At 34.2% G+C, this 23866-nt stretch overlaps 1 protein-coding gene across 3 annotated transcripts in view; it reads right to left on the reverse strand.

Annotated features, from left to right (window-relative positions):
* Positions 1-23866, reverse strand: part of Stxbp4 (syntaxin binding protein 4) — a 155154-nt gene that overhangs the window by 73307 nt on the left and 57981 nt on the right. For all 3 annotated transcript variants that reach the window (XM_026407791.2, XM_026407790.2, XM_026407792.2), the window contains exon 13: positions 2846-3022. In XM_026407791.2, the coding sequence (XP_026263576.2) occupies positions 2846-3022 (177 nt within the window). The remainder of the gene's footprint in view (positions 1-2845; positions 3023-23866) is intronic.

Genomic DNA, 23866 nt, shown 5'->3' on the forward strand with positions numbered 1-23866 from the left:
TGGAGTTGAGAAAGAATGCATGCTGTTAATTCTCACGAGCCAGTGTCCACTGGTCTTCACATATCACTATCAAAAGGTCATTAGCAGGCAGGGAAATTCAAATTAAACTATAATGATATAAAATTCATTACACCTACCAAATTGATAAAAATTAAAAAACAAAGGGTCAACAAGATTATGGAGTAAATGGTAATTCTCATTCATTACTGGTGGGAGTACAAATTGGCTCAAGCACTTTGACACACAATTCGTCATTTCCTAGTAAAGTCGAATATGCAATTATCATCCAACCTAGCAATTCTGCTCCTAACAGGATCTATGTACAAAAATGTTTTCAGCAACATGATTAAAGCATACAGGGGCTAGGGATGTGACTCAAGCTGTAGCGTGCTCGCCTGGTATGTACGGGGCGCTGGGTTTGATCCTCATCACCCCATAAAAAAATAATAAAAATTAAAGATGTTGTGTCCACCGAAAACTAAAAAATAAATATTAAAAAAATTCTCTCTCTCTCTCTCTCTCCCTCTCCCTCCCTCCCTCCCTCTCTCTCTCTTAAAAAAAGAATACAGAATAATAGAAGAATACAGAATAACTGGACTGCCCAATGAATATTGAATGGTTAGCTCTACTGTAGTACATCCATGCAGTGGAGTTAAAAGAAAGATTAAAAACATGAACTAGGAACAGATTTCAAGCAGATGAACTGAAGGAACAAAATGTTGAGTGCAGAAAGTTAGAATGATGCATATGTATATTTCTACTTATACAAAGTTGATAAATAAGCAAAACGAAACAACATATTGTTAAGGAATACACACACAGAGAAGAAATAAAATTATTAAGAAAATGGTAAATATTAAATCCAGGAAAATGATTTTATTGGAAGGCAAGGGAAGGGAATACAATTGGAAAGAGACATTGAGGATCTTCAAGGGGATTAGTAATGCTTGAATTCTTAATTTGGAGGTGAATGAAAAAATGAGGCAGGAGGATTTCAAGGTCAGGTTCAGCCTTGTCAACTTAACAAGATCCCATCTCAAAATAAAAAATAAAAAGGGCAGAAGATGTAGCTCAGTGACAGTACTACCATAGGTTCAATCCCCAGTACCAAAACCTACCCCCCATCCAAACACAAATAAGTAAATAAATAAAAAAGGAAAAAATCTATAATGAAAAAAAAAGAAAAAATCTATAATGAAAAATAAAAGCTTTGTTATAAAAAGAATCTGTCTTTAAAAGTAAATATTTAAATCTTAATTGTGAACATCTTGGTTAATGTTTCTTAAGTAATCTCACACAAATAAGAAAAGCTTGTTTGTTTTTTTCTCCCTCATTTCTCACATATAATGAGATTGGAAAATGTGGACTGTTGAGATGCCCAAGTTTTACAACTTTTCTTTAAAAAAAATTGTTTTCAGAGACAGCTTCCTACTTAGTTTAGGCTCTTATTAAGGGATGTCATGAGACCCCCATTATACTAAAGAGAGAAAGCTGAATTAATTATATTAACAGGTAACTAAGCTTTAAAAATATCAAATAATTTTATGTAAACTTCTTGAATGTTATATTATTAAAAAAAAAAAAAAAAAAAGAGCTAGGGATGTACTCAGTGGTTGAGTACTTGCCTAGGAAGGTCCTGGTGTCTCTCCCTACCAGGACTTAATTTTTCCCTCTAAAAGTAATTAAAATTAATTACAAAAATACTTTTAATATTTTCATAATCAGGTAAAGGTTACATAAAATAATCACATATCTGTTTTGGGGAAGTAAATTCTGGGTCAAAAAATGAGAACAGAAGTATTGCTGCTTTCTCAGGTGATGTGTTTCCCCCTCTGGCCTTGTTACTGTCAAAGGGAGATGGGAACTTCAGTCTTCTTGTGAAACTGGTTTAAGTGGACCACTGTGAGAAATATGTTAGTGACTTATGAGCTAACCAAAGAAAATTTTGCTTTTCTAAAGCTCATTTCATTTTCAATTGGTATATTTAAAAAAATTAAAACTCTTTTTATGATTAAATAAACATTCATAAATTATTCAAATACACATTATGTTCTATTGAAAGGTGAATGGGTCAAAGGGATCAATAACTATTATATTCATAACTGAACAACCCTATGAAGTTATAAAGTATCTATTTCAATGTATTCAATTTTCTTCTTCATTGAAGTAAAAATTATTTGTCTACTATAGTTTTTGAAGGTCATCGAATAAATATATATGTACAATGTAAAAACATCCACATAATAAAAAATTAACATAAAGAAAAGTTTACATTGCCTTCTGAAAAACATTTAGTATTTTGCTATTGAAACTGAGGAGTCTTCTATTGGAGCCTGATCTAGTACACCCTATATCTTAAAAACAAAACAAAACAAAACCCAAACTAAAACTAGTTTTTTTTTTTTTCCCATTAATTATCTTGGGTCTTGGGCAAAAATTCTTTAACTTTCACACTTCCCTAAGTGCTCTAGTTAAAGAGCAAAACCCATCCCTGATATCCCCTCCTTCAATCCCCACAAAACAAATTAGCAAGTTCAGAAAGAGAAGGAGAAAAACCAATGTAGTCAATTAAATGTTAAATAGTTTGAGGATTTAATGCTTGAACTGAAAGTTGACCAATGACCCAAATAAATTTGGGGCACATGCTTTTCCATCCCAAAGCTATCCAGATAAAGGCAGCTCACAACCTTCACATTACCTCCTCACAGCACATCATCCTATCATTGAATAATAGAAGACAAACACTGACCTAGTTTAGAAGTGCAGATGAAAAGAAAATGAAAACAGGATACACGACAATGGCAGGGAAACCATGGTAACTAGGAGAGAAGTCTGTTTTGCTTACTTTATTTTGGTCAGAATAATCAGCAAGCTGAGCCTTCAGCTCTGTAATCTTGCCTTCTAGCAGACGGATCACTTCTTCATAGTCCATTTCCATTCCATGGGCCTGCCTCTGCGCAGCTTCAGCAAGATGAATACGACTTCGCAGAGCCCTTGTTTCTTCCACTACAGCTTTGGCTTCCTGCAGATTTCAAAATTAATGTTATAAAAAAAAAACAAGTAGAAAATAGTTAAGGTGATCTTCACAAAGTATTTTCCTAATTCTGAAAGTTATACTTCCAAAACTTAATACACTTATATTCTTCACTTCTGCACTTGAAAATTAATATTCATATTATTTTATTAGGTGGACTAGTTGCCTGGTCTTATACTCTTCCTTTTTGAATTCTTGGAAATTTTTCAGTATGAAATTTCTTACTTTACATACCCTAGTTAACTTTTGGAAAATAAGGGAAGTTGAAAAAAACTGAAGATGGAAAATAGAAGAAAATGATTCCAGAGATGGGTTTTGCCATTTGACTCGAGCACTCAAAGAAGTCTGAAAGTTCAAATGATAAAATAAGGCTATAACAAAACTCAAGGAGGGGGTCTGGGGTTGTAGCTCAGGGGAAGAGCGCTCACCTAGCATGTGTGAGGCCCTGGGTTTGATCCTCAGCACCACATAAAAATAAATAAAACAGAGGTTTTGTGTTCATCTACAACTAAAAAAAAAAAAGAAAAAACTAACAAGAACAAAACTCAAGTAGGTGGTAGAGGGCACATGTTCTTAGAAGGCTCTTGCAGCTTCATTGGATGCTGCTGGGAGATTTATAGCCTTATAGTGTGGAGCTTCTTTGTGGACCAAGACCCAGGGCCCAAAGTTTTTTTCCTATACATTATTAGTCTGTTATGTCTCACTTTTGATTTAAGCCCAAAGGTGTAATTTTGTAGCAAAATCTGTAGAAGGCAATGTTCACAAGATAATTATTAAATACTGTTTTATCTCAGGTGCTTTGACTGAATTTTTTCATTTAATTTTTAGATCTACATTGGGAGGAAGGTATTATTCAAAAACTATTTCATACATAAGCAGAGACCTAGAGAAGTTACATATCCCATTCTAAGACACACAATAGTGCCAGAATTTTAATCCAGAGTTGCTATTGACTCCAACATCAACACTCTCCTTTCACCATTTCACTCTGCCTTTAAATGACAAAATAAACTTAATGAAAATCCCCATTACACTAGTCACACTCTCACCCTTAGGAAGAGGTCAGGGTGACCAGAAACACTCTCTTGAAATGTGCCTTGGGTCAAAGATCATTCTCCAGGACACCAATATAATTTAATGTGGCAGTTATAATACTGTAAACCATTTCTTTTTCTTTACTTGATGCAGAAATCTTTCTTCTCTGCAATGGAACTTTCTGCTCCAATTGCTATGGCTAATATTAAACTATGGCTATTTTAATTTTCTTGGAGCTGTTATGAGGCACTTGCTTTTGTTTGAGCTTAAATACATTTGAAGTGCTGAGAGAGTTAGGAATGTGGACATATTCTTAAGGGTCAGTTTTTTACTCTTACATTCAGTAAGCACTTATTAAGGACTTAAGTGTCAGGTTTTGGGATAAGCAGTGAACAGTATAGACAGGACCCTCCCTCTTGCTCCTCAGAATTTGCATCCTAGTTTAGAGAGACAGACAGCAGGTTAGGGATTTTCAGTGCAGATTGCATTGGGGAGATGCTTGATCAGAGACTTGCAGAAGGGCTGGAGTCATGATTTCCCAAGGAGGAGCTTTCTGGGCAAAGGGAACAGTTTGTGCAACTGTACTGAGATGGGATTGTGTTTTGCATCTTTGGAGAAGAGCAAGGAAGCCGGTGGATAAGAGATAGTGAGTAGTAAGGAAAAGGAAGGGAAGAGTAATGCAACATTAAGGGCAGAGTGGTGCCTGGAGCAGTTGTGGGGATGGGGTTGGAGTGGAAAGGCAGATCTTAAGGGGATTTATAAGCCATTAAAAGGGCTTTGGTTTTACTCAGGGTGAGATGGGAAGTGATTGGAGGGTTTTGGGCAAAGAAGTGATCTGACCTGACTTATCTTAAGAGGATTACTTTCACTGTTATATTGAGACTAGACTGTAAGGGTGGGCAAGAGTGGAAGCAAAGAAGAAGAAAGACAGGCAGAGCTAGCTGTGACTTGAACAAGGGCAACAGTAGCAGAGATGGTGTGAAGAGGTTAGATTCTAAATATCTTTGGAAGCAGGGTTAACAGGTTAGGTCATCAATAACATTTATTAGGTAGCTACATCTAGACAATCATGCTATGTGATAAAAACATAAAGAGGCAAAAGATCAGTCTTGCTCTGGCTAGCTTAAAACATCAGGTATGACTTGGCTACAAGGAGGAAGGGAAGAGGGTATGTTAGGCAAACAAAACAAAACAAGAACCTGCACCACAGCATAAAACAGAACATGAACAAAAGAAGAGAGGCAAGAAGGCATGTGGCAAACTGGAGAAATGGTGCTGGGTGGGTTTCCATTAGAGTAACAGATTCCTATAGGGGAATAATGATTTAAAAAAATAAAACATCTGGGGAGAGGGCTAGACTGTAGCTCACTGGCAGAGCACTTGCCTAACATGTGTGAGGCACTGGGTTCGATCCTCAGCACCACATGAAAATATAAATAAAATAAAGGCATGCTGTCCATCTATAACTATAAAAAATAAAAAAAAAATAAAGGCTGGGGAGAGGGCAGGAAAACATCAGGGGCTGGTGGAAATGGCACAACAGGCAAAGGAGTTTGAACCTGGGGCAGCCTTGTTAGGAGAACGTGCATCAGAAAGTAACACTGGCAGCAGGTGCAGGATGGAGAGCTGTGGCCGACCAACCACACCCTGGCACAGAGAGCTTTATTTTCTCATATCTACAAGTAATTATCTCATAATAGAGTGTACCCTTAGAAAGGAATATCTGGAAGGAAAGGGGCATCCATTTAGCCCACCACATGTCAGTTCAGTCTAGGAGATCAGGAAAGTCACCAGGGACACAGCTGGGTCAACTTCACACCAGACAGTGGCAGTGCACACAGGCGCTCACGGCTCAGTGAGCCAGCCCTGCTCTAAATGTCTTAACTGTCAGCTCAGCTAATCTACACTGTGTGATATGAGGTGTGTCGACTACTCTCCTCGTTTTATACAAAGTACAGTGAAGCACAGAAGGGTTAAGCAACTTACTCAGAATCACAAACACAAAAAGTGACAGAGCTAGGATTCGAACTCATGCAGTCTAGTTACAAAGCTCATGTTCTTGGTCACTATACCATACTACCTTGCACTATAGAAAATGTTAAAATAAAAAAATTGCTTATATGTGACAAGATCATCAGTACCAGCCCTGAATTAGCTTAGGATGTGGTCATTAGAATAGACTCAAACACACCTGAGGCTGCTACGCTGCTCCCCATTTTCCTTTAATCAAGCTAAAAAAAAATTAAAAAAAATAAAATAAAGCCTCTGAAGTGAAAGAGGAAGGGCAGAAAATTCACCATAGCTGCAATGAAGAATAACTAATTTGATGATTTGTCTCCTTCACACTCACTTCATGAAGCTTTTATTCCTCTATAAAAACAGCACTTTTATTTTTGTTCAAAGAATGCTAGTTAATTAAATGAAGAATCTGGATGGAATTTATATAGCCATTATAGTGCACTGATGGTAATACAGTGTGAAATGCAGTCGGGTGGTAAAAGATGCAGAGGTTTTGATGCTGAATAAATTCATGCCATTTCTTTTGTAAATGTATAACTGTCAGGCTGGTGAATGTGACCCCTTAGCAAAGTTCTAGCCCAATTCCCACTGAATGGCTGTTTAAAAGATTAGTGCATTGAAATGATGACTCTTAGAGGAAGCAGTAAAGAAAAGATAACAGCAGTGTGCCGTATTTAGCAATACAGGATCACATCAATCCATTTTCTCTTTTCCTCCCAGGCTGTCTTCTAATAAATAACTGCAAAGCCCTCCTGTGTCAGTAACATTTGAGCCAGAATTCTCCCAGTAGCTCACCATGAGCCTGAAATCCCAATCAGGGCAAATTCTACAGTTGACTTACTGATGTACTTTGTATCAGGTAGAGTTTAATTCAGAGTACAAAGTTAGATAATAAAAGAAAAACTAAGATATAAGAGTAAATCAGAGAAATCATCATAAGCATAAATTTGTAATACTAACTAGTATGAGCAAATGTGATAGAAAAGAATCTGGAATTATGAGGTAAAATCTTTGACTTTCGTTTTTTCTTTGGTGACACTGAAGAAATAAATGCCTTTAACTCACACTGTTCCTTTGTAAAATGAGGGTTTGCCACATCACAATTTCACAATGAACCTTAAAAGAAGATCAGACCAAATTCTTCTTTGTTAAGATAATTCAAACTAATGAAAAATCTTTGTAGGCTATAAATACTTTGGTCTTAGCTATATGATTACATTGGGATAAAGGACAGTATAGGCTCAGACAAAAGAGGGTATACTAAGGATTTTCTGTATATATCACTTTCTCCCACAAAGCAATGGGATCTATAATTAAAATAAACGAATGAATGAATTAACTGAAAAACAACAACGAACATTGAACTGGCAGTACTCAATGGTAGAGTGCTTGCCAAGAATAAAAAAAACCACCGGTTTCTGATGAACTTATCTAGGTCAGTAGCTTAAATTTGTGACTTTTTTTTTTTTTCTTTTTCATTTCCTGGCTGAAAATTCTCTAAGACTCAGTTTGCTCAGTTGTATAATGGGAAATAACACCTATCTTATAAGATCAGAACAACTGTTGCAGGCGGGTTAAAGAAACTATTGCAGTACTTTGTACAGTCCCCCCGCCCCTTTTTTCTTTACTACTTTGGAAAAACATACATAATCACCTTAGTGATCAGAGAGCCGAACTAGATAATTTAAAGGGTTTTCCTGAGGCATTCAATTAGTAATACCAGCTCTTGAACTTTAGAGAAGTTATTTGGAAATATAATTTGCACGTCTTTTTTAATGTTAGCAAAAGTTATGTAAAACCCTATCCTCTCTAGTTATGGGTCCTAACGGCTCCCTAAAGTAGAAGGAAAAAGCATTAACTGCACTTGCACATTTGTAATTAGGGTAGCACATCCACATCCCTTACCTTAGAAGTTCTGTAATTTTTAAGCTCATTAGTAAATCTTTCAAAATGTCAATGGTTGACAGGAGATAAAGGAGACTGCAAAGATATGCTTTAGTGTAATGTAACTTATGCTACCGAGCCCTAAAGAATACTTCTCTTATCAGCTTCCGACATTCACTCACTGGAAAACCTTTCTAGTCTTAGACCTCTTACAGCTTGTAAAAAAGATTAAGGGTCACTGCAGGAAGAATGTTGTTGGATGAGAAGTGTTTAAAAGCAAGTTATATCTAGTTTCCTTAATTTGTATATCTGATTTATTAAACTATGAATAAATATAACTCTCAAACAATGATCTCAAAACGCTTTGCAGATAGATTTTTAAATGAATTTACAACTCACCCCTTAAGTATAGATGTATTGGGGGAAGTATTTGATTTACAGCATTTTTTTTATACATCTCTGAGATGCGCTCTCCACTTTCTCTTTCCTCACTCCCTCTCCATGGATACATCCAAGCCTCCCATTCCACCTCCTCACTTGAGCAGTCATTAAGCACTGACAAGTCTTCATCAATGTAATCTGCCACTAGGTTACCTTCACCACTTCATGCTTGGGCACTGTGAAAACCACATAAGTGATCACCCTGGCTGCTGTGTTCTGCAGTGTAACGTACTCGGCAGAATTCTGGAGGATCGATTTTGATTTTCCTAAAATATTCCTCAAGTCCCACCTTAGACAACAAACCTAAGTACAAGGCACACAATAAAATATATCCTCAGTCTCCATACTTCAAATTTCTCCCTATTCCAAATCAACCCTTCTAGCATTGTACACTCCACTCTCTTAACTGATTACCATATCCAAGTGCATGGATTTACCATATTTCCCAGATTAGGCTCTCCTTCCTCCAAGATGCTTTTGATCACGGCATTCCACTATGTATAAATTCTTTCCCCTTCATCTAGTTCTCAGCTGTTCCTCAAAATCTACCTCAGATTTCACCTCTTCACTTCTTTCCATACTACCTTAGTGTAAACCTCTTCTCTTTTTAAATCTTTTACAATATCTGCTCTTCATATTTACCTACATATTGCTATCTTGAACTATCCTTACAATATTTTATTGCCTAACTTTTTAAAAATCAAAGGGTCTTGACTGCCAGATAGAACACAAGCTGTCTGAGAATAAAAACTCAATGTATTCCTAGGCATGAGACCAGAGACCTTGGGCCTATAGAAGAAAATGTAGGCCCAATTCTCCATCATGGTGGCTTAGGACCTGACTTCCTCAGCAAGACTATTAATGTGCAAAAAAAGTAAAATCAAGAATCAATAAATGGGGGGCTGGGGTTGTGGCTCAGTGGTAGAGTGCTCGCCTAGCGTGTGTGAGGACCTGCGTTCGATCCTCAGCATCACATAAAAATAAATAAAATAAAGGCATTGTTTGCAATTACACTTAAAAAATAAATAAGAATACATAAAAAAGAATCAATAAATGGGATGGTACCAAATTAAAAAGCTTTTTCACAGCAAAGGAAACAATCAAGAATGTGGAGAGCTTACAGAATGGGAGAGAAATCTTTGCTACATGCACCCGAGATAGAGCATTAATCTCCGGGTTATATAAAGAACACAAAAACTTAACAAAAAACAAATAACCCAATGAATAAATGGGCTAAGGAACTGAACAGGAACTTCACAGGAAATACAAATGGTCAACAAATATGTGAAAAAATATTCAACATCTCTAGCAATTAGATAAATTCAAGTGAAAACCACAGTGAGAGTCCATCTCACTCCTGTATGAATGGCAATTATCAAGAATAAAAGTAACAATAAATGTTGGCAAGAACGTGGGGGAAAAAGGTACACTCACTCATACATTGCTGGTGAGACTGTAAATTGGTGCAACTACTCTGGAAAGCAGTATGGAGATTCCTCAGAAAACAAATGGAACCACCGTTGGACCAGTTATCTCATTCCTTGGTATACCCAAAGGACTTAAAATAAACATACTATGGTGATGTAGCCACATCAATGTTTACAGCAGTTCAATTTACAGTAGCTAAGCAATGGAAATAATCTAGGTGTCCTTCAAAAGATGAATGGATAAAAAAAATGTGGTATGTTTTCATAATGGAACATTACTCAGCCATAAAGAAGAATGAGATTATGGCATTTGCTGGTAAATGGATGGAAGTGGAGACTGTCTTGTTAAATGAACTAAGCCAATCTCCCAAATCCAAAGGCCCAATGTTCTCTCTAATATGCAGGTGCTAACATGTAATAAGCTGGGTGAGGGGGCAGGGAGAATAGAAGGTCATTGGATTAGACAAAGGGGAATGAAGGGAAGGGACAGGGGATGGGTACAGGAAAGACAGTAGAATGAATTGAATATAACTTTCTTTGGTTTATGCATGAATACACGACCAGTATCATTCCATATCATGTACAACCACAAAAATGGAATACTAATTAGAATAAGTTAATACTCCATGTATGTATGTCAAAATACACTCTACTGTCATGTACATCTATACAGAACAACAATCACAACAAAAACCACAATGTACTATGAACAGGTGCTCCACTTAACCTAAAAATGATATATAATCTAGTGGTCAAACCATGAAAAGGACTATCTTGCTTTTCATATATAATGATTGCCTTAGAGAATTTGATTAAGCAAGAAGCTTTCATAGGAAATTCCTTCTTAACAGGTTTCGATTTTAGGAGAATATTAGAACTACATTTCATTTAAATAATTACAACTGAAATGTTATTACCATGCTATGAGAAACACCATACAATGAAAAGCAATTTTTTAAATATTTTGTTTAGATATAAATTTTAAGAATACTTTTATATATCAGGCAAATGAAATTACATGGAAACTTATTTATCAAGTAAATGAAATTACATAAAAACAAAGTGAAGCAAATACCAAAGTTGAAACAAAGCAGTCATATTTAATTTACAACTTTGTTTCCAGTTATTTCATTAAATACGTATGATTTTAAAAGTATGCACGTTAGTTTATATTTCCTTAAAACTTACAATTTTCTACCATGAGTTAACATGCACATGCTTTCAAGGACTACATGCAGGTCCTGTTGACCCCACCCAATTGTGAATCCCACAATTTATGTAGTAACATTTCTTTTTAAGTGTGTAATAATGATAGTCAATCTTTGTGAGTTCAAGAAACAAGGATTTGTTTAGTTTGTATGAAAATAAAACAAAACAAAACAGTCCTCACTTTGGAAATGAAGATTTGGTTAACCTTTCTTTCTGGAGGAAAAGCAGGTCAATCAAATTATAATTAGCTCTAATTTACCCTCCCAAGAGCTGTCAACTTTTTAACCTGCAGGTATCTCACTTTTCAAAAAGTGCAAAATTGATTTCTGCCTCTAAACATAAAAGAAAATCAAAGAAACAATTTTCAGTCTCCTTTATAAACAGAAGTCCCTAATGAAGGACAGACATGTAAATACATCTAGCTGGTAAATTCCATCATGTGAAACTTGTTCTAAATCACAGAAATGAGCTATACCATGGTTCAATGAAGATAATTTACACTCTGATTTAAAAGAAAGTTTCAAATAGTGTAAATCTTCTTTTGGGTATCAGAAATAAAATCTTTATTTTAGATATTAAATATTTAGAATCCATCTGAAGCTTAAGATTTAAGGTAGAGCTGTCTTCAAAACAGAAATGGGTTAGTTCCAAATTAACTTTTAAGATTTTAAATTTAAAAAGAATTTAATTTAAATGAAATCAAGATTTTACCAAATTTTGTTCTGGACAAACTTGACTAAGAATTCTAAATTGAAAGCTGGGTATGAAAAGTTCTAAATAACAAAATTCTTAAGCAGATTTGGAAGAATGAATAAATGAGAATAGGTAAGGAAAACCAACAAGAACAAATAAAGGACAAGGTAGGGCATGTCTCAAGGATTTAAGGTATACATAAAGCTACAATAGTGGTACTGACCAAAGAAGAGTTAGATAAAACAGTCATTCACCCAATAAATATTTATTTGAGGTGCAACTAGAAAGATCAACTAGTCCCAAACTGATCCCATATTATGTAAGAATTTAGTCATAATAATGGTGATACCACAAAATAAGTGGTTGCTACAACAAACCATTTGGGAAAATGTGCAAAACGTAGACTTTCATCTCATAGGACATATCAAATACTCTCTTAGATGAGTTAAATAAAGATGTACGTGTGTGTCGGGGAGCTTGATAAATATATATCTGAAATAAGGCTAGGAATAAACCTTTCCAGTTATAAAAAGGGAGATATCATAAAAATACAAATTTGACAACATAAAACCACCTATGCCTAAAAAAGTTAGAAAAATCAGAAAACTAATTTGTATGCAGGATAAAATATTTTCCCCAGAGTTGGTGTAAACAGGATTAATAACTTTGTAATGTAAAACTACCTCATAAAATGATGTGAGGAAAGGGGAAAAGAGTAGTTGAGAATACAGGAAGAAGCAGGAGTGGGAAGGGATGCAGAGAAGATGAGGGGCACGTGGCAAGAGTGGCACACCATCACTAATAATCACATCAGGAAATTGGATGCCTTCAGTACTGAGGAACGTGATGGAATTCATAATCTGCTTTGAAATCCACAGTCACGGGCAATGTTTTGATATCTAATATGGATGACAGTGAATCGAAGTCTAATATTTTCAAATAGAGTGTATATTATTTTCAAATTTATTTATGTGGGGCTAGTCATGATTAGAGCAGTCTTGTTTTGAACTCTAAAATAGTTGGTGAATAAATCATTAATACAAATGTCATGAGTCCTATATTGAAGTAAGTGCACTGAAAGTGTTTCTTACACAGTCAACTGCCAAGATAAGGGTTTTATAGTATCAGCTGCCTTATCACTACTTCCTCCTTGGGTAAAATTTACTAGTTTGCCAAACTAATACATATTGCTGCAACATTCAAAAGTGAAATGTTTGGCATCTACAATGATGTTTAAAATATACTTTGAAAGGTGCTTGCATAACAACTGACTATTGGAATTTTAGAGATGTGTATTTGCTTGACTTTAATTAAAGAAAGAAAATCATAGGGAGTAAGTCCACTTTTGTATAAAAATATGCCTCTAACAACTCACCAGCTACAAGATACTTATTATGAAATGCTTTCTAGACAGTGATGCTTTGCTTGATTTTTCTTTTTTCGTAGTTTATTGAGAGCTCCTGGTAGATTGTATATCATGGCAAATAGCATGAGAGAGAGACTGCATGAGAGGGAGTGATCACATAGAGAGAAAGGGATCTCAGGAGAACTTCCAAGGGCACCCCCAGTAAATTTAAGCCCTTTCCACTTTTTAATGTGTCTATTACATATTAACATCTCCACACTGACGACCAAGTTTCTAACACATAAATCTTTGGGGGAGATTCTCAGACATATAGAGACCACAGCCACAGCTTGGTCTGCCAGTGCTTGCTTAGAATGGTATGTTCACCTCCAGAGAATCACTAGGTATAGCTGGTGTCTGTGCAAACAGGAATGCCAAGTGGGCTGGCCCAAGGCTATGTCCTCCTGTTTCTCTTTGAAACAAGCTTTCTTTACCTTAGGCAGTTTCTTGGGCAGAGTCTAATGGTGGAAAATAGAGGAATCATTTGCTGAATCACAAAAAGGAAATTAATATTGAAAAATAAATCCAAACAAGTTTGCTTAATAAGTTTCTCCAATCAGATTGCTGTCTAACATTATAAGAGGATTTTCCCCCTTTTAAAACAACCTTTTAAGATAATTGTAGATTCACAGGCAGTTGTAGGAAATAACACAGAGAGGTCTATGTTTTCTTCATCCAGTCTCCCCCAAAGGTTACATTTTGCATTAATAGAACATCATAGCCAGGAAATTGACATTGAGACAATACACAAATTTTATTCAGATTTAATGGTTTTTATATTCACATCAATTAAAAAAAAACCCTGTGAATATATAGATCTCAAGGGAATTATGCAGAATGAAAAAAAAACAATTTCCCAAAAGTAACATTTGTATGATTCCATTTAAATAACATTTTTGAAAAGACAAAATTACAAAGATAGAGAATAGATTAGTGGTTACCAGGCATTAGGAGAGCAGGTGGAAGGAGGTGTCAATGGCTTCAAAACATTAGCATGAGGGATCTTTGTAAAGAGGATTTTAAGTGAAAAGTAATAGTCAACATTCTGAGGCCAGGGACATTTTACAGTAGTAGCACACTATTAGAATAGAAAAGATTGATAAGTCAAGTATATGTATTTTTCTTCCTTTTCCCTCTAAAAATCAGATGGCATCTTAGAATACCTACTAATACTATGATGAAAAAAAAAAACTACTAAAATTCAGATCTTTAAAGAAGCATTTAGAAGGGAGTAGGCAGTCACATCAATTTGAAAAATTAGAAGCTTCGCTGTTTAATAATAAATACCCCAAAGAACACAATCTTTCAAAGTGGAAAAAAAATGTGAATACTTCTTGGATAATCACTTATTACCACTGTTCCTCTTAAAGACATACATAATTTGGTCTTAAAGTTTCTTTGGTGCTTCATCCATAAACTACAACAGCTCACCTGTCAGTTGTATCAGCTATTTCTATGTTTATGTTCAAACTTGACTTTCCACGGAGAAGCCTGTGTTGATCTGACCTTACACTTCATACCCTCCTCAAGCATTCAACCCAATCTTTGCACTGGTGGGGCCAACTATAACTCGGCTTATCTGAACCTGGAGAAGTTGCCAAATGAACAATTTCCCAAGTTTCTTTAGGGCAAAGACTGGTTCAGACAAGCTAAATAGTTTGGCTTTGGATTGCTCATCAATTCATGCCTGAGGTCATAACACGATGCTGAAAGAAACTTTAAAAACAACTTAAGTGTGAGAGTAGGTTTTAGAAAGTTGTTGATCAAAGGAAGTTGCTGTTCCTTTTTAACATGGCCCATGCCTGTTAAAAGTTGTTAGAACTTGAAGAAAAAATAACAACAAGTATAACTTCATGGGAAATTGTGCTGATTATAAAAGAGTAAGGCTGGATTATTTTGTAAGGCATAAAAACTCATAAAAAATACTTAGGTTTTAGAGAACAGTACAGCTAGTTTGTAATAAAATATGTATGTACATATTCTGTAGCTCTTCTTGGTTTAACAACAATGGACTTGATCTTTCCAGTGAAAGAGGATTTCTTCATTTTATTCTTTGCTTTTTCTTAATTTCTTTTCTTCCTCTCCCTTCCTTTTTCCTATTCCCCCTTTCTCCCTTTTTTCATTCTTCACTGATTTCTTTTCAAATCACTGCACTAAATAAAGATAAATGAATTTCCATAATTTAAAACAGTATATGAGCTTGTTAAAAGGGAGACTATTCTGTTTTTAGAATCAGGTCATTATCTTACAATAATCTGATTAAAGTTTAAAAGTAAGTGAATAAAAGACATCTGATGGTGTTCTCTCCTCCCTTTGGAAGCAACTGGTAACCAGTGGGCAATCATCATTTCAACTGATTGAAAATCAATATGGTGGTGTGTTAATAATTAGGTTACCTGTGTGTTACAGTTGGATCTGAAATGTCCTCAAAGGCTCATGTGTTGAAGGCTTGGGCCTCAGCTGGTGGTGGTATAGGGAAGTGGAAGAAACTAGGAGGTGGGGCCTTGTAGGAGGAAATAGCTCACTGTTGGGGTGGGCATGCCTTTGAAAGGTTTTCTTTGTTCCTGGAATCTCCACCTTCTGCTTCCCAGGCATTATAAAGTGAATAGCTTTGCTTTACCACTTGCTCTTCACCATGATGTTTGGTCTCACTGAGGCCCAAAGCAATGGGGCCAAGAGTCCGTGGACTGAAATCTCTGAAACTATAAGCCAAAATAAATCTTTCCTCCTTTAAGTTGATTTCCCCTGGTATTTTGTCACAGTGATAGAAAGCTAACATACTATGTATTTAAAGGATTTATATGTTGTCATCATTGGCATTATAGTGACTTGATGTCAAGATCTTCAAAAGGATACTAAATCAAAGGGCAGAAACTGTCACATTTTTATTCAACTGAAATTTCTGGTTCTTGAAAGTTTTTTAGAGAAGAATTATATACACCACTTGTAATTAAAAAAAATCTTTCAAAAATTGTTAGAAAAGAAATTATTCTTTAATAAAACATAAAAGTAGTATTTTCACTAAGGCACAGAAACACTCTAATTAAAGTAGGTTTGAGCATGTGCAGTGCCACATGACTGTAATCCCAGCAGCTGGGGAGGCTGAGGCAGGAGGATCTCGAGTTCAAAGCCAGCCTTAGCAAAAGTGAGGCATCTCAGTGAGACCCTATCTCTAAATAAAAACAAAATAGGGCTGGGAATGTGGCTCAGTGGTAGATTGCCCCTGAGATCAATCCTCAGTACCAAACAAACAAAAAAGAAGGTCTGTACTACCAAAATTCCATTAATGGAGTAATAGCATTTTACATGCATATGAGAAGCTGAATGGTATGCAGGTAATATAATTAAAAAAATAGATAGTTTTAGTATTCTTTAGAATAGGTTACTTTTTATTCTGTGTTTCTGAAATTAATAGTGTTTTAGTATGTACATATGTGGGTTTATATATACAGACATATGTGTATATTTTTAAGTACTTTTACTAAAACTAGTAAACTATACATTAAAAACTACCACAAGTCAACAAATTTTTAGCCTCAATCACATCTATATTTTATTAAGTGTATCACTACAGACTCTTCAGAGATTAAATTACCAAGCTTTCTGCTCTACTTATTAAATCCCATTCTATCATTGTTAAATTTGGCTGAGTATCCTATGTTACCTTTTACATAAATGCCATGGGCATATTCCCATTATCACTGCCTGGCTAAATCCTCCATTACCTATGATCTGGACAAAAACTTCTCAAAATAAAATATAAATCACCTGAAAACTTGCTAAAATGCAGATTTTGATTCAGTAGGTTTGATGTGAGACATAATACTCTGCATTTCTAAGTTTCAAGTGTTGCTGGTCTACAGCTGCTGTTACTGATCACCTTTTCAATAGCAAGGATTTGGAGTTCTAGATCAGCACTGTCTAGACATGGTGGTCACTCGTTGTATGTAGCTACTAAGCCATCTGAAATAGAGATATCTGACCAAGAAACTGAATTTTGAATTTAATTTTAATTAGCATGCATTTAAATTTTAAAAACTAAAGAAGCATAAAATATTTTTTCATTTACCAAAACTTTATTGTTTTAGTAGGACTATATTTTATTTTAAACAACAGTACAATTTAAAATATTATTATTGAACTATATGTCTGTGTCAGGCATGAGTCATTTGAGTGGTATACATGAATATACAATGGTCTGGTTAGTGTCAATAAATTAATTTAGTTAAAAATTGTGTACCAATGTATACATACAGTGTGCTTATCTGAATATTTTATTCAGATAACATAAGTCAATAAATTTATTTAAATTTTTTCAAGTTAAAAATTCTATACCTGGGCTGAGGTTGTGGCTCACTGGCAGAATGCTTGCCTTGCACATGTGAGGCACTAGGTTCGATCCTCAGCATCACATAAAAACAAATGAACAGAATAAAAATATTGTTTCCGTGTGTAACTGAAAAATATTTTTAAAAATTATACACCAATGTATACACACAATGTGCCTATCTGAATATTTTATTCAGATAGCATAAGCTACAGTGATTCTATGTATAGCATAGCTGATAAGTTAACTGAAATATTTCTAATTTTTATTAGACTACAATTAAATTTTTTTCTGTTTGGTTCAAAATTTGTCCATAAAAGTATACATAGGCCAATTTCTAGATTTAAAATGAAGACATTCTACTAGTATAAAATGAAGTGAAGATGAATTGGCTAGGCATATAATCAGAGCGATAAAAAGAGAATACACTGTGTCGAATAGTTTATGATGAATGTACATGCAATCTGCAAAGCCATTTGCTGTGTAAGAAATATTTAATATACTTTATACATAAATATATAAATATTTTAGACATAAAATTGGGCCATATGAAGAAACATTTCTGCAACTGTGCGGTGAATTTCATAGGAAACTTCCTCTTAACAATGAAGAAAGAATCAAGGAAACTAGTCATCTGAAGGCAGAAGTAAATGCACAACACTGTAATTTGGCCAACTATAAAATGGCTTGGATTTTTGTACAAAAGAGTAAGTCATTTGTAGATGGAGATGGTAATTTCAGTTATGATAAAGATACCAGGAAAGGTAGCTTAAAAAATGAAAAATATTCAAATAAGTCACAAAGCAAATGCAATAGACTGTAGGAACTTTCTAACAATATAAATGATGAATTTATTCAAAATTTGAAAAACAGATACTTTTTTTTTCAGCTGAAGCTGAGCCATATAATATAAGAGACACTACCTGATTCAGACTTCATGCATGTGTTGTTTCAAAGGACTTCCTAATTTATGATGAAATGCTGTTGATTTGCAGTCTTAAAAAAAAAATCACACTTGCAGTGTAGATATTTTTAACTTATATCTGTCAAAGAAGAGTTTCAGCTAGATAATGAAAAGAAAGTTTTTATCATGATAGATGGTGTTACAGCTATGTTGGATAAAAAAATTTGGATCTGACATTTCAAACAAGAGACTTTTCTTTATTGTTTTATTCCACTGTATGATACATACTAAAAATATTTGTCCTCAATCTTTTGAAGCTGATTGTATGAAAAGTTTCATGAATAAAGTTACAGACACTATTTAGGGTATGTGTGTAAATTTTGAGTTACCATAGTAATAGTAAAAAATTCGCAAATAATTAATGTAATGATTCTTTGTTTGCCAATGCTAGTTGACTGAATTGTACAAGAATTTTTACAAAGACATGCTGTATCTTTAACTTCAATTCAAAATTTTCTTAAAACAAAAGGAATGCATGCTTAATATTTAATAATCAAAGACAAAAAATGTCAGTGTGATTTACATTTTCTCTTCAGTATCACATTGCATGTGAATGCGATATATGTGAAACTCAAAAAGAAAAAATGAAAAAGAAAAAAGAAAGTTTACTTGTGAAACTAGACAAGTATAAAAATTTACACTATCTGAAACTTTTCATAACATAAAAATTATTTTAACACATATCAATATATATTTTAATTATTGCTAGGATTATATATTTTGGCTACAAAAATTAAAACATTTTTGAAATATGCTTTGTTGATAAATGCTACATGTAGAGTTGCTTTTAGTATATATAATATCCCTTGAATTTGATGCTAATAATGCTGAGTTCATAGGGACTAGTGAATAAACTAAATTTAACAGATGCAGGTGTTAAATGATTTTGCTTAAAGACAAATTATCCTAACAAACTAAAATACTTTTATCTGTGTGGATGTAAATATTAAAAGGAAAATGTTTGGTATCAAATTCACTTATCAGAAACTATTAAAGTAAATTTGGAACATTTTGTGTATGTGAATATACTTTTCCAACCCAAAATTTTATTAAATCAAAACACAAATCCAGTGTTTCCAAATGAAAATCTAGTCTAAAAATTGAGGTGTGCTATAAATGTAAAATAACATTAGATTTCAAAGATATAATGGGAAAAAGAATATATAAAATCTAAATTTTAATATCATTGCATGCTAAAATGATATTTTATGATATAATGGATTAGATAAAATATATTTAATTTCAGTTGTTTCTTTTTACTTCTTTAAAAGTGTGGGTACTTTAGAAAGTTTCATTAAATTTCTACTTGACACCACTGTCGTTAAATTTCATTAAATTTCTACTTGACACCGCTGTCATCTTCAGTTACTTCCCAATCTGCTCTCAATTTAATCTTTCGTTGTTCATTCATCCCTTCATTCATTTCCTAAATGTCTGAGTACCTACTCATTGCCAGTCACTGCTTTAGATTGAATTCAGAGAACAAGTTGAAGATAGCTGCCCTTAGGTAATTCACCCTTGAGTTGGGGGGATATTGACAAAGGGCAAAACAGAAAAAGTAAATTATATGATTAAAGAAAGCAATCAGCAATACCCAAACACTCCTCTACCACAGTGAGGATCGAAATGCTGGGTGAGAAGAGTTCAGAGAGGAGGTAACTGGAGCAAGAGAACAGTGAGAAATGAGGACAGATGGCAGATCATGGAAGCCCTCGGAGGCTTTGACATTAATTTGAGGCATCTACATGCAGTATTTTTGGCTTTTTCTCTAAGAATTACTATGAAGGAAAGTCCTGGAGAATCCTAACTTGTGTTTTAAAAGGATATCTCCAGCTGCTCTTCTCTAATTAACCTACTGGGGGAAGTGCAGAAGCAAGACCATGTAGCAGGAAGTTATAACAAGGTAGGAAAGGATGATGCCTAAGCCCAGTAATGAAAGTGGTAAAATAGTGTAATTAAAAAAAAATTCTACTGGCCCCTAATTCTGTAGGGTCAACAAGTTGGATATGGAGTATGAAAGAACGGGTTAGATGAGAACTATAGTTTACTATTATTATTTTTTTCAACTTGTCAAATCTCTTCCACGGTGCGGATTGTCTAGAATTTTACATCATCATTCTCATGCCTGTATGCTTGAGCCCCAACATATCAATTAACATGTCATTTCCTGACATCTTCATCTATTTCCCTTATGTTCCTGGTCCTTTAATAATGATAATGAGGACAATGATGGTAAAAGAAAGCATATCAAAACTATTATTTTTCAAGGATCTAATTCCTGACAGATTTAGGCTCTTAACTTTCAAGTCCTATGAATAAATTATAAGGAAGATAGGGTTATTACTTTTTGAGACATGAAAACAGGAACATATTAACACACAGTATAAAGTTAGCATACAAAGAAGGCCTATTTTGACTCTAAGGATAAACTTTTCTCTTTTATACCATGATTCCTATGCTGTTTCCTTTGCATGGAATACTTTCTCCTTTCTTTGTGTGACCCAGCCCATATGCTACCCTATCTATGAAAAGTCCCCTTATCCCTTCATCCAGCATTTTGGTTTGGATATGAAGTGTCCCCCAAAAGCTCCTGAGTTAATGCAGGAATGTACCTCAGTGAAACGAGTGAATTATCAGAGCTGTAATCAAATCAGTCCACCCTAGTTTGAATGGACTAACTGGAGGGAAAATGCAGGCAGGAGGGGCATGGCTGGAAGAGGTGGGTCACTGGGGGCATGCTCTAAAAGGATTCATCTTCTCTGGAGCCCCTTCCCTTTCTCTCTCTGATTCCTGGCCACTGTGAATGGAACAGTGCTCCTCCACCATGCCCTTTCACCATGATATCATTCTACCTCACTTCGAGCACAGACCAATGGATTCCACCAACATGAAGTAAATGTCTGAACCTGTGAGCCAAAATAAATGTTCCCTGCTCTAAGTTGTTCTTGTCAGGTATTTTGGTCATAGCTACATAAAGTTGACTAACAGCCAGAATTACACTTTCTTCCTCTAAATTATATGGTAAAAAACAAATTAATTCCATCTTTTAAGATTTCTTCTACTATTTATAACAATCATAATAGTTAATATTTGAGTGTTTCCTATGTTAGATATACATAATATACTATGTATATTGTATCACTCAATACTTCTAACACTCTTGGAAAGGATCCTATTATCACACTCATTTTTATAGATGAGGGAAATGAGGCTGAGAAAGGTGAAGTAATTTGCTAACAGTTAACAGATAAAAGGAAGGATCAGGAGGATACAAACCTGCATGGTCAAATTCCCAAACCCATTATCTACTACACTAATCCATATACTAATTCATTGTTCAGCACAAGAGTCTCTCTTGCCTGTTCATATATTTTCATCTGTATCCCATTTTTTTCCCTATTGAAGCCTATTAAATTCTGGTGCATATTATTTATTGATGTGGATCTAACCTTTATTATTATTTTTTTTAATAACAGAAACTAGTCCCTACAGAGAAATAAATACAGGAGGGTCTCATGTGGAAAAAGTAGGTATTACTAGAAAAGGAAAATACAACTGCTGTTTTTCTTTAGATTCATGTCTTTTATATATATATATATATATATATATATATATATATATATTTTGAAGAGTTATTTTATATATATAAAATAACTCTTTAATGTAATCATTTTATCAAGCATGGTTTCAATTCTAAAGTGCATATGTTGCAAGCACTTAGGGGAAAAGAAAACTTTAACTAAATGTAGAAAAAGCCCATTCCCTAAGAAAACTTTAATTAAATGTAGAAAAATTTAATTTATTTTACACATAAAAATGAATAAGGATAATTTATAAATGTTCAATTTCAGGACACAAAGAAACACTAAAATGTAAAGTCTTGGCCATATGTCCTCATGCAGGTATTAAAGATATAAAATTATAAGAACTAAAAATGCATATCAATAAAGGTACAAAATATTTAATAAAATAAGGGCCTGAAAGCTGCCTGAAAAATAGAGGATTTCAAAAAACTTTTTTTTATTAGAAAATAATTTCAAATGAACAGAGAGTTCATCAAGAATCATCCTCATCCTCATATTCTTCATCTAGATTCACCAGATTCAGATTTTTCTGTTCATGAATAAGAAATAAGTATTTTTGCAAACCATTTGTGATTAGAGGTTGTTGTTGCTGAGATTTTGTATGTTCTCAATCTGTCATACATCCACATTCATATACACAAATAAGTGTGTTACATATACATACATACATATGTAACACGTATACATGCACATATTTTTTTAACCATATGAGGATAAATTACTTATATCATTGCCCTTTATCCTGAACAGTGCAGTATTTCTAAGAATAATGATATTATATAACCACAGTTCTGTTAAAGTTCAAATTTGATTCCATATTTTTCTCTAATCTACCACTTGTATTCCAGTTTTGACAATCAGCAGTCAGCATTCAATTGCTTATGAGCAAGAGTATTCGTTTCTTCTACTAGCCAAACTATTTATGTCCTTCTTAGCATTTTTTTTCCATTCTAGTATAGAATCCAGTCTATGGTCAAATACTGTATTTAGTTTTCATAACTAAAGACTCTTTAACTTTTTAGTGTTGACTATTTTATCACCTTTTTAAAAAATGGTATTGACATGTCTGAAGCATACAACTTCTACACATATGTGCATACACACATACATACACCTACACTCACACACATTTAAAATGAAATTTTCTTTCCTGGTTTTCTCTGATGTTTCTTCATGATCAGAGTCAGGTTACACATTCTAGAATACTACACAGGTATCCTTTTCAGAGACTCACATTTGGAGTCATAAAATGTTCTTCATTGGTAAAATCAACTTTTAGCACCAAAGTATTTTCTGATTTTTCTACTATATAATTACTATTTTCACCCTTGTAATTAATAAGTGGTTTACCAAGTATAACTAATTAGAACAAATGAAAAAATGTGAATATGTAGATAAATTAAAATTTCCCCCTAAATTTACCATCTAAATTTGTGCCCAATTCAGTCTTCACTAATAAGTGAATAATGCTAATTTCCCAATCTAGCAGCTTCTCTGCAGTTAGCAGTCAGCATTCAATTGCTTATGAGCAAGAGTATTCCTTTCTTCTACAAGCCAAACTATTTATAAACGGTATGGACTCATAAATTACTATCTTTTTAATGGTTTATAATTTATTAATGTACTTAGTAATTTTGGGAAGTTCTTCCAAATTTGGCCAACAGAAGTCCCTTCAAGGTACTTCCTTATGACACATCATTACCACTTTGAGCACCTTCTGGTCTTCTGGCATAAGATGTTCCAGTTTTCTAATGTACTTACACTTCCCTATCCCTGAAAACTGTCATTTCACCAATAGGAGCCTAGGTTCCTGTAGTGGGAGATGGTATCTGGAAATTTAAATA

The sequence above is a fragment of the Urocitellus parryii genome, chromosome 7 (genome assembly GCF_045843805.1).
Source record: "Urocitellus parryii isolate mUroPar1 chromosome 7, mUroPar1.hap1, whole genome shotgun sequence".
Lineage (NCBI taxonomy): Eukaryota > Metazoa > Chordata > Mammalia > Rodentia > Sciuridae > Urocitellus > Urocitellus parryii.